Source organism: Rosa rugosa, chromosome 2, assembly GCF_958449725.1.
Source record: "Rosa rugosa chromosome 2, drRosRugo1.1, whole genome shotgun sequence".
Classification (NCBI taxonomy): Eukaryota; Viridiplantae; Streptophyta; class Magnoliopsida; order Rosales; family Rosaceae; genus Rosa; species Rosa rugosa.
In genome coordinates, this window is record NC_084821.1 from 25,018,452 (window position 1) to 25,030,645 (window position 12,194).

The window sequence follows — 12,194 nt, forward strand, 5'->3', positions numbered from 1 at the left end:
GGATAGGGTAAATTTCTCCAATAAAATTGGGGCAGCGGCTTTGATCGTTGAAAACAAGAAAGCAAGAGTGTGGAAGGTTTTGTGAGCTATGGAGATGGTCAAGAGTGCGATGGTGGTGGTGGTGCTAGTTTTGGTGGCGATGGTGCCGAGTCTGGAGGCGATTGAATCGCCGCAGTACACGGTGGTGCACTGGGAATCGGAGTTTGAGATAAGAGAATACAGAGCCGGCGCGTGGATGTCTGCTCCTGTTAAAGACATCTCCTTTGATAAGGCCACCAGAAATGGCTTCCACAGGTACTGCCCCCCACCTTAGCTTTTGGTTTTACTTTCTGGGTTTTCATTTTGATGGAACAATCAAAATTGCCGGCCATGGAATTCTGGGTATCTGATCTTTCGGTTGAGTATTTGTGTCTGATGCCCATTAACATGGTTTCTGATTGTTATCTAATCAGGACCAAAAATTTGGGAAAAGGAGTTATTTGTATGGTGTAAAAATTATTTCTTGAATGTAACCGAAAAAAAAAATGTCACTTCTTGAAACTAGTGAGAGGAAATCATAGCATAGATTGGATCAATGGTCATCTATGATAGATTGGGGAACAATAATATGCTTATGGACAAGGGAAAAAAAATAGGGAAAATTTTATAAAGAGTACCCAAATTAAGGCTCATTCTAAACTTTAGTACCCGACTATTCAAAACTATCACATTGGTACCCGATGTTTGAAGTCCAACCCAACAATCGTACACGCAGTTATTAACGGTGTTAAGTAGCACATTTTTCAGGGATATTTTAGTCACTTCATGTCTTAATTCAATTTTTTTTAATTAAAAAAAATTTATGAGACCAATTTTTTTTTTTTGAATTAATCCAATATTTTTTGAGTGTGCGTATGTTGGTGCAGCATTAGGCCAAAATATTGGATTAATTAAAAAAAATTGGTCTCATAATTTTTTTTTAATTAATCTAATTTTGTTTTTTAATTAATCCAATTTTTTTTAGTGTGCGTATGTTGGTGAAGCATTAGGCCAAAAAATTGGATTAATTAAAAAAAATTTATGAGAATGGAAGGAATTCATATAGTATTACAGGGGGCACATGTTATGTGACACTTGGGTTTTGTACCTGCTTCAGTGGCTTTCATTGATGCAACTTTTCATGTACTGTTAAAATTTAGTTATTTTTCTTTTTCTCCAATCTATAGCAACTATCTGTACTTGGCCTGTTTCAATTTAGTTGAAAATACCGATTTCAGTTTGCTTATGGTTAACTTTTGCAGGCTGTTCCAGTACATCCAAGGTGCCAATTTGAATTCCTCTCGAATTGCAATGACGGCTCCTGTGCTGACAAGCATAGTCCCTGGAGCCGGCCCGCTGCACTCATCCGCATACTTTGTGAGTTTCTATTTGCCAGTGAAGTTTCAAGCTTCCCCACCCACACCACTCCCGGAACTCAACTTGAAACCATATACATGGGACAGTCATTACGTTGCAGTCAGGAAATTCTCGGGATTTGCAAGAGATAGTAACATTGTGCAAGAAGCACAGAAACTCGCCACCAGCCTTAGCAGGTCTCCATGGGCAAACTCTACATCAGAAGAAAGTAGCTATGCTTACTCGATTGCACAGTATAACTCCCCATTCCAGTGGGTTGGGCGTGTGAATGAAGTTTGGGTCGATGTCAATGCCTCTGGATTAGAGGGAGATAAAGGCAGTGAAATAGCTACCTACTGAGATTGTACAAATAGTGGGTGTCACCATGTAAATACCAGCAATCATCCACAAGTGATGAACTATCCAAAAATTACTGCATCTCAATTTCAATATCTGTATCTGTATCTGTATCGTTATCCGAACGTAGACATTTTACTAATATATCTGTGCAGTGTTTGTCCATACAATTTATTTCTCTTCGTTGCCTACTTTCTCCATATTTTTTCGAAGTGTCTGGTGTCTGAAAAAGCAACTGACAAAGACAGACTAGAAAAGAGAAGAAGAAGCCGAACAAGATATGGAACTCAATTTCTTTTGCAGTTTATCCATAGAGTGGCTGAGTGTATCTCACAATATTATGGATATTATTTGTAGATAAGATAGTTAGGGAACTAAGTTGAGTTTTAAAGCATTTTACATTATGTCAGGTTGGAGTTGATAAATCTTTTAGGAAGTACATTACTCACGCTACGTCCACCAAAATCAATCATAAACCGCACATTAATCTTAACCATTACTTTTATAAGCCAGGTAAACTTGCTCGGATTCTACAAACTTATAATCAAAATTTTTCTATGCATTCTAAAGAATGCACCACTCAATCTTTACGAAATCAAATTTGAAAGGATTTATATCAAGGGGCCATATTAGCTTTTTAATGTTGCCCATACATTCAGGAACAGAAGAGACAATAGGGAAAGTGCAAGCAGACACTTCAGAAAAGGACTTAAACTGAGCCTTATTATTAAGTGGGCAAAGAGAAAAGGGGAAGTACAAGAAGCCACCTCCGGAAAAACACAAACCGACACCCTATTTTTAAGAGGCATAGACAAAAACGGAAAGTAACAATTAAGAAGCCAGTTGAGTAAAAATTCAGATCCTCAATAAGTGGCCTCGCAAGCCTCTTGCACCGGTAACCTAGCCTACTTGAGAAACTCTTCTATAAAGAGCCATGCAAGAACCTCACCACATTGCACAAATCTTCCATATATTAGCTTTGAAGATCAATAATTTGTACGTATCTTATTTAGTTACTGGCTATGCATGTATATAAAACTTGGTACAGGGAGTAACCTAGTGACAGCAAAGCTTGAAGTCCAAGCAATAGATGATGAAAACAGGTCAATCACCTTTGTTTTCCTGGAAGGAGATATTTTGAAGGTGTATAAGAGTTTCAAGGCAAAAATTCGATCAAGCGATCAAAGCAGGTAATGGTGGCTGCACAGTCAAATGGACGTTGACTTTTGAGAAGGCAACTGAAAATGCACCAGATCCAAAAGCCTATGCGGAACTTGGCGAAAAAGTGTCCAGAGGCCTTGATGCTTACCTTGCTGGGACTTGATTAAATTCAATTGTATTTAATTTCTGTAAGAATGTCATTGCCCTAAAAAAAAAAAAACTGTACGTAAGAACCTGACTAGCTAGGCCATGTTCATATGATTTCAATAGCTTTTGTCTTCATTTCGCTTCTATGTTGCTAGCAGTTTCGTCTTATTTTCTTAGCTAGGGGTTCAGTTCTGTGTCTCCCTGACTTTGTATTCTCCCTTTTTTTTTTATGACTTATGAATAAACTGATATAGGAGGTGCGAGGTGGTGAAGTGACAGCAAAATTTCAAATCCAAGCATAAGATGGCGGAGAGTCGACAATCATGTTTGTTGTCATTGAAAAATATGCTCTGAAGGTGTATAAGAGTTACAAGGCAGAAGTCCAAGCTATCAAAGCAGGTAATGAGGAAAGCATGCATAGTGAAATGGATATCTATACTATTATTAAGAGAAGAGAGCTTGCTCTCTAAAACTAATTTTTTTTACCAATATGACCTTTATATATTAAAATATTATGAAATATAATTAATCAATATGGATAATATAGTAAATTGTAAAATAAAAAAAATAAAAAAATAAAAATATTTAAAAAAAAAAAAACAGAAAATGTGGTAGTTGTACAAAAAGTTTTCCCACTATCTTTAACTTCTCTCCACACACATAATGGGTGGTCTTGCTAGTTTAATTTAAAGCAAATGCAAATGCACCTGATCCTGAGCTCTATGCGGAATAAGCAATTAAAGTGTCCGAGGCCATTGATGCTTATGCGGGGAGGACTTGATCATTCACACTAGTATATACAAATTCTACTTTTAACCTGTATCACCAGAACCATGCCATAAATAAAGAGGATCTAATTTGAGAACTTCATTCCAGAATACATATCTCAAGTGTTAATCAGATCGACAAGAAAGGTTATAGATGAACAATGGATGAGAATGTGCTAGGTCACGAGTAGTAAGCGTGTAAGTATATAGCTGCATGTAATCAAGTAACTAGGTATCTTTTTTCGTCCTTCTTTCAATCTCTTTTTACCCACCTATATATGTACTTCTCAATCTGAAGTAATCTGCTTAATTGTGAAAATTGGAATGAAAATTACTATTCTGAACCTTTTCTGTTACAATGCTCCACCCCTTTAGCAGTCAAGTACATATACATATGTGTGTGTGTGTGTTTATCGCTCCATACGAAGGTACCTCATCTATCAAATTGAAGATGAGGCAAGAGTGAAGAAGGTGCCTCATCTTTGAAGACTACAACATCCATACAACACATTCTAAACTTTCAAGTCAGATTTTGCATGCACAATATTTATGTTGGACGAAATTAATCAAGCAATCTTCAAAGTTCTGTTTCAGAACAGTGGTATTAACTAAGAAATCACTATAAACCGAGTAGTCGAGTACGCATGTGTTGTGCCACTCATTTATATGATGAGAAATGACAGGCCCAAATTAGCCCCAAAGATTTCCCTAGGGAATAATTCAGAATCTTGCTATAAACTCAGATGACATAAAGACATCCATAAAATTAGGAATGTAAAACTAAAAAGCAATAACTTGAGGAAAATCACAAACATAGCTCCATTATTGAGGGGTCACACAGCTCCCACTAGACAATATTCCGAAAGCTCTAGAAAGGAACCCTTCCATTATTTAAAGAGCCATACATGAACCTCAGTTTCAACTCAAGCACCAACCAGTTGCACATTCCAAAATATTGCAGACTAAAATGGCTCAAATTGCAAAGATTGAGTCGCACGCAGAGCTGAAATCATCTGCAGAGAAGTTCTATGGCTTTTTCAAGAACAACATGAGCTCTTTTGTTCAGATGTTCCCTCAAATCTTTAAGAACTTCGAAGTTGTGGGGGGAGGTGAGATCAGAGCAGGCTCCGTGACTAAATGGACATACGACATTGGTAAGAGATGTGCTTGATCGATGAGCGTGAGTGTTTATTTATTTATTACATAAATCTCTAAATAAACTATCACAAAATACACTTTTTGGTACTTCAACTTAAATCTCACATTCCTGTTTGGCATTTTGGTACCTCAGCCATATTGAATAATCAAAGTTAGCTCGTATAGAATACATTTGTATTCTTAATCCAGATAACTTGTAGTGTTTTTACAATTACTCGATAACCCATATTTTTATTATGGCAACACAAAAACGTCTGTAACGTATACAACACGTACTGTATATATATTAATGCACTTGTTCAAACCTTGGATGTCAAATATCAAGGCATTTATTTATATATATATATATAGTAGGTCTGAATCTCGAACTGTTCCTCGATCAACTATAAATTAAACTTACCAATTCTTACTGTTTGAGTTGGTACAGGAGAGGGTGTAATGGCAACAAAAATCAAAATCCAAGCCTTAGATGATGGAAATACCTCAATTACGTTTCTTGTCCTTGAAGGACATCTTTTGAAGGTCTATAACAGTTTCAAGGCAAAGCTACAACTTACCAAAGCTGGTCATGGTGGGAGCATAGTGAAATGGACCCTTGAATTTGAGAAGGCAAATGCAAATTCACCTGATCTAAAAATCTATGCAGAACAAGCCATTAAAGTGTCCAAGGGCATTGATGCTTACCTTGGAAGGGCTTGATCACACTAATACAAGCTCAATGACGAGGATATCTGGATTTGTAAATCAAACAAGTATGCATCTGGTTCTATATTTCTTTCTTCTCTCTGTATTCCACCTTATTCTCAATTATGACATGGCCACTTGTCGATCAATTATGCTCTTTCCTAAGTTATGGATGTAATACGTACGCTCTCTGACTTGAAGATCACTATGTTAGAACTACACTAGTTTAATGCTGTAAATCTATCTCAGAAAAAGCACATGTAAACAATGTTATATGTGTGAACTATTTTTAAGATTGCAGTAGTGATTGTTAGTGTTTGAACCCAAAATTAACATTTTTTCCCGACAAGGGGAACTTGGAGAATCCGGGCCAATATCCTTGGCCCAAGCTATATATTTTCGACAAGTTTGAAATATATTGTTTAAATAAAGCCTACTTGGAGAATCTTGAGGCAAATCTGGATATTTATTTATTTACTATTTAATTATCAATATTCGAAAATTAATGGTGATTTGCTTGGTTGTCAAGACTGCGCAAGACGGTGTTGAGGAAAAATATGCACACAGTGAGCGTAAATGTCACCCAACATAATTTCACTCGTATTCATTTAGTGAATAGAGTTTTTATTATTTCGGGTTCGACCCATTCAAGACAGAATGTGTCTCTTAATTACGATCCCTTGTTACAGGGAAACACCCTTTGATTCCATTTATGAAGAAACCAATTGATGGGATGTGTGTTTGTTTTAGGGGTGGGCATAAATGACCGAAAGACCGAAAAACCCGGAGGAACCGATCCGGACCGGCCGGTTCGGGTCGGGTTTTAGACTGAAAATAGTTGTTTTCGGGCCGGTTCGGTCCCAAACTCATTCTTTCCGGTCCGGTCCCGGTCCCTGACTTTTGCTGACCTTTTGGACCGAAGAACCCGAACTTGACTATACAAGTAATATATTTTTTATTTTTTGTACTTACCCTCTCCCTCTTTTGACTTATCCTTCTACTTTTCACTCTACCTATCCCTATCATTCTTCTTTATTCTCTCTCCACTGCGTCTTCTTTATTCTTTCTCCTTCTTCTTCTTTTTTTATATTTCTTTTATTCTCTCTCCTCTGCATCTTCTTTCTTCTGTCTCCTTCTTCTTCTTCTTTTATATTTCTTTTATCATTCTTCTCTCTCCTTCTTCTTCTTTCCTTCACGATTCCCCTCCTCTCCTCTGCTTCTCTCTTCTTCAGTTCTTCTCTCTTCTTCAGTTCTTCTTCTTTCTTCTTCTTCCTTGGCCAGTCAACCCCAAGCCCCCAACTTTGCTCCTCCTCCAAAAACTAGAGATCAGCCAGTCCATTATTCCTCATTTCCTCTACCTCTCGCTCTTCAAGTTCAACTCCGGCGCCGTCATCGTGCTCGTTCTCTTCGTCCTCCTCCGCTGCCGTCGCCACAGTCACCGCAAGTCGTGCACGACATCAGGAACTAAAAGAACCCACGATCTTTCTTCTCTTTTCCGAGCAATCCAAATCTCTTCTCCCTTCGATTTTTCAAAGCCAAAAACCTTTCTGGCTTTCTTTTCTTATCAATCTTTTTTTTTTTTTTTCAAAGACGGGTTGGGCCCGAAAGCCCGAAAAAACCGGCCCGCTTGTCCCGGTCCGGGTTTAGCCCGGTCCCTATTCTCTGGAACTGCAAGCCCGGCCCGAAAAAAAAAAGCCGGTCCCGGTCCCGGTTCCAGCAAATCCAGTGCCGGTCTGGGACCGTGCCCAGCCCTAGTTTGTTTGTTTTTGCGGCTGCACTCGGATATTTGAATGGGTTGCCTACGTACCCTTGGAGAGGGATCAAGCCACTCGTAGTTCAAGAGTTCCAATGAGTGAATGACTTATTGGACGGCTTTGATTTTGGAATTAGAGTAGTGTTTGGGACGAATTTGGTTCAAGTGGACCAGGGATTCGATTTTGTGTTTAGGACGCGGTTGCATCTAGATAAATTTGGTTCTAGATTGCCTACATACCCTTTGCCGGATCAAACCACATGTAGTTCCGGCATTTGAGATTTAAATGGGTAGATGACCCATTTATTTTGGATTTATGTTTGGGAAAGTGTCTAAAGCCCTTGAATGTGGTTTGGACTTTATTTGTGTGATTTGGAAATGAATTTGATTTTTCTGGTGTTGAGAGAATTTGACTGGAGTCAGTGATTCATTTGGGACTGGTTGAATTTGACTGGTGGAGTCAGGGATTCTGTTTGGAGTTGCGGTTGCATCTAGTGGGTCGCTAGACTGCCTACATATCCCGTGAAGGGGATCAAACCACTGTAGTTCAATCAGAATTTGTATTTCTGGTTTTGTACCAATTTTTACTCAACGGGTATGTATTTCGAACTCGTCGATAGAACACATTTTTTTTAGTGGACACCCGATTTTAATGGAGCGTCCGTTGATTTGATCTGGGGACCCAATGTACTGAGGTTTGCAGCGGGCCTTGAAATTTGGAATGGGCTTTGGGCTGCAAATTAATCGGGCCCGAACTTCTGAGGTGAATTGATTTAGACACCCGTTGTGTTGAGCTTCTGAGGTTGGGCTCTGTGACTTGAGATGGGCTTCGCACTACCAGGAAGTTCGTATGGGCCCAAATTTCTGTAGTGAGAGGGCTCAAGTAAACCAAAGGTGATCTGGACACCCAGGCTTTTTCCTTTGGGCTTAAATCAAGCCCAGGTGTATTTCTTGTCTCCATCTAAGTTGCTCCCCTATTTATATAGCACCTCCAATATACTTTGTCTTCTTACTGATCACATCATGGCCTCAAAAGATCGTATGATTAAACTTGCCATCATTTGTCATATGGCCTCAAAAGATCGTATGATTAAACTTGCCATCATTTGTCAAAACTCTTGAGGATCAAGCAGAGATAAAATTGGCAGCGGACAAGTTCTATGGCTTCTTTAAGAACAAAATAAGCTCTTTTTTTCAGATGTTCCCTCAAATCCTCAAGAGCTTTGAAGTTGTAGGGGAAGGTGAGATCAGAATTGGCTCAGTGACAAAATGGGCATTCAACATTCTTTTTCTGCCAGACTTGAACTGCTTCAAATCAGAAAACCTCACAAAATCCATGCTTTTGGTGAACCCAACATCGTCTCCCTGCTGTTTAGCCCCGTAAAGGAAGTTGATACAGCTCTAGTAGCCATTTCTGAAACACCAAACCTTTTACCTTCACAAATTCCAAAGCATAAATTTTACAAATTCAGTACACTCATCATTCTATATATTATCTAACTAAAACATAACACAACGATAACTCATCAATTTATCTATGGTTGCATGTTGATATCCTCAAATCCCAAAAATAAACTAATAGCAGAAATTCAAATTCTTAGAATTTAAAATTTTGATCTTCCCCAGCAACCAAACACCAAACTGGTTCATAATGAACTGGACCTGCTTAATAAAGTTGTTAGAATATGATAATCCCAATCAGTCCTGATTCTTCATACTTATGCAAACAGTTTTGAAATTTCCAGGGTTCGCTGACAATATTTTCACTCATCTCCTAGCTAGTCTGGGTGCTGGTTTCTTGGCAGTTCCATTAGCTCTCTTGTTGATGTGGTATGCATTCTGAAACCTGTTAGCCTTGATAATAAGGTTGGTGCTTCTATTTATCATAATAAGGAGGCAAACATGTGTAGCAATATATAAAAAATTGAAAGGCGTAGAGCTGGAACTTGCTCTGTCTGCAGTTGCCTGTGGGGTAAGATGAACTCCCCACTCGCCTTTTCTAGTGCCATTACATATTTTATAATAATAATAATAATAATAATAATAATAAATTGAATTAGGTTAAGCTTTCATTAGCAATTAGAGACAAATGAAACATTGTCTCATATTGTGCAGTAAAACTCAATAGGCATGAAATTGGATATCTTACTTTTTCATCTTCCTCAGGTAGATTTTGTACTTCATCGGGACATAAGCTTCATATAGTTTTCTGTGATGCTTTAACCGTAACACGAATATAAATATATGCACACTATATATGAAGATAACATGCATATAGAAGTAAGCTTCATTTGAAACTGAAAATTTCAAATCCAATCAAGCCTTTCAGTAACTTCTCAAAGATGAAATTATGATATTCCTCTTGCAGCACCTAGTGCTATTTTGTATCTGGACAACCAATCCAAACGCTTGTTGGACAGTGATCTTCCTGCATTGCATGTACAGTAAACATAAAAATTAATGAACATATTGATTAATGACCATGGAACTGAAAACTTTCAAGTATTCAACTTTTATTCGTGTTCCTTAGGAATTCTGATGTTTCAAATGCTATTTACTTTCAAAGCAGTATTTCATTTGCACTTTTCAAGTATGGCAAACTAAATTAATACTGAAACTCAAATCTATAAATCTTAGCAATGTAGAAATTGAATTAATATATGCACACCCTGAAGCACTCAATCCAAGCTTCTATTAGCTACCAGTTCGTATATAAGAAGAGTCATGATGTTCCGGTGCTTTGTAGCCCCCATTGCTTCAAGTTCTCTCTCAAATCCTCGATCTCTATATGCACTTCCCCTGTTCAGTCTTTTCACAGCAAAGGGCATGGTGTCATCTACTATGTAAGTATATAAACTGTCCCTACCCTCCAGAGCCAATTATGTCCTGGCTGCTTAACTTCAATATCTTCTTTAAGAAGAACACATTTGATTTGAGTGATTGAATTATTGGTGCCCCGAACAAAACCATTTTGCCACTTGTAAATTGACATTACAATACATCAATCAGCATATATAACTATCTCCTATTTTCCGATGCGCAAATTTCATGGAGTTCTTAACTATATCTATACCTGAGAAGCCATGTTCAAAAACCAAGTGCTTTCTCTTCTATCGCCTATAGATGAGGTCTGCGATTTGAATCTTTGACATTACAAAAGGTCAAAAGCAATACAGCAGATGGTTATGCAGAAGGTTAGGCAGCGCTGAGACTGTATACAGAGCCTAGACCACCCATACGTTTGCATTCAAAACCTAAAAAACCCATAAAGCAAAAGGTAATTAATACCACAAAGTTCCAAACTTTCCTACCCATTCGGGCCATTTCACTTCAAAACGACAAAACGTACCTCAAAACCCCACAAAACCCAGAAGCCAAAAACTTAAAAAGATCAAAACTTTAAGATAGGGATTACCTTTTGGCGAGAAAAGATAAAAAGGGGCTTACAGCTCTGTTGGCTTTATCGACCATTTTCCATCTTTCTCAGAAACTATCCTTTGTGCTGTGTTGGAGAAGATTTAGTCTGAAATTCTATATTCTCCGCTGCTTCGCACACCTTGAACACAGACATTAAGCTCATACAATCAAAACCCATCTTACTCGGATTAGCTTTCGCTCCCTCGCTCTCTATCTCGATATCTGTACAAGCCAAGTTCAACCTTTCTTTCTCCATCACTCCCTCGCTCTCACTATGCCACAACACATCCCCTACTAAAGGTTGAATGACATAGTCGTAATAAAACAACAAATAGGGGTAAAACAGTAAATCAATATGAATGGTACTGTTTATAAAGTGCTAGCGCTTTAGTATATGTAATTAATAGAAAACATTGTTTTAAAATCAATTTTCAATAATTTTATTTAGAACTTTCAGCAAGTTTTGTAGATTCTTTTATACCACATGCAATAACCAAATGGTTATTGACAGATTTAACCTTTATAGCGCTATTTGGTACTTGAATTTCACATAACAAGCCATTTATTTTATACTATATTGAAAAATATATAGTTCATAACTAAGTTTCCTTCAAGTAAATTATATGTTTTAGCTTGAATAATAACAATAATAAAAAAGAAAAGCTTATGATTTTACTCATAACCTGGTATATAGGTAGGGGTGTGGAAACAACAAAACTTAAAATCCAAGAAGCAGATGATGAAAACACAACGATCACGTTCATTGGTCTTGAAGGAGATATTTTGAAGGGTTATAAGAGTTTCAAGGAGAAGCTCCAAGTTATTAAAGCAGCTAATGGTGGGAGCATAGTGAAATGGACATTCGAGTGTGAGAAGGCAAATGCAAATGCAAATGCACCTGATGCAAAGATAGGCATGCGGACCTTTCAGTTAAAGTTGTGATGACCTGGATTTCTGTTATTTAATTTTGGTAATTAATAATGGACCAGTTGTACGAATAATTATTATTGTGCTTTATTCGTAGATTGTATGTGAAGTGGAATGGTTTTCGTACGTATAAATATTTGAATTTCACAGTTTAGGAGGTCGTGTGAAGTTTGACTTTTTATATGTTGGGATTCTTGGAAAACTTCCTTCACAAAAGTTGTAGAGCGCGTCGATACGAGTTCGTGGACATGTGGAACGTGGGAATCGGAGTTCGTATGAGGAAGTTATGGCTATCGGAAGAAGTTTCCGTTTTAGTATAAATATGGAAAATCAGAATTTTATTTCATTTTCCCCATTTCCTTTTCCGGAAGCCCTCTCCTCTCTCTCTCTTCTCTCTCGGTCGGCCTCTTCAGAAACGAAAATATCCTGCTGACCCGACCCGAACCCGG

General features: G+C 37.8%; 3 protein-coding genes across 3 annotated transcripts; all 3 read left to right on the top strand.

Moving 5' to 3' along the window:
- Positions 1 to 39: 39 nt before the first annotated feature.
- Positions 40 to 1,901, top strand: LOC133731568 (uncharacterized). Its single transcript, XM_062158938.1, has 2 exons — positions 40 to 294; positions 1,281 to 1,901. Exons 1-2 carry the CDS (start codon positions 89 to 91, stop codon positions 1,732 to 1,734), a joined length of 660 nt encoding a protein of 219 aa, XP_062014922.1. The 5' UTR covers positions 40 to 88; the 3' UTR covers positions 1,735 to 1,901.
- Positions 1,902 to 4,743: 2,842 nt separating this feature from the next.
- Positions 4,744 to 5,964, top strand: LOC133728964 (MLP-like protein 43). The gene is made up of 2 exons (XM_062156427.1): positions 4,744 to 4,960; positions 5,392 to 5,964. The coding sequence occupies exons 1-2, from the start codon at positions 4,774 to 4,776 to the stop codon at positions 5,661 to 5,663; spliced, it is 459 nt and encodes a 152-aa protein (XP_062012411.1). The 5' UTR covers positions 4,744 to 4,773; the 3' UTR covers positions 5,664 to 5,964.
- Positions 5,965 to 8,122: 2,158 nt separating this feature from the next.
- Positions 8,123 to 11,760, top strand: LOC133730578 (MLP-like protein 34). The gene is made up of 3 exons (XM_062158139.1): positions 8,123 to 8,164; positions 8,525 to 8,781; positions 11,517 to 11,760. The coding sequence occupies exons 1-3, from the start codon at positions 8,123 to 8,125 to the stop codon at positions 11,758 to 11,760; spliced, it is 543 nt and encodes a 180-aa protein (XP_062014123.1).
- The last annotated feature ends 434 nt before the right edge of the window (positions 11,761 to 12,194 follow it).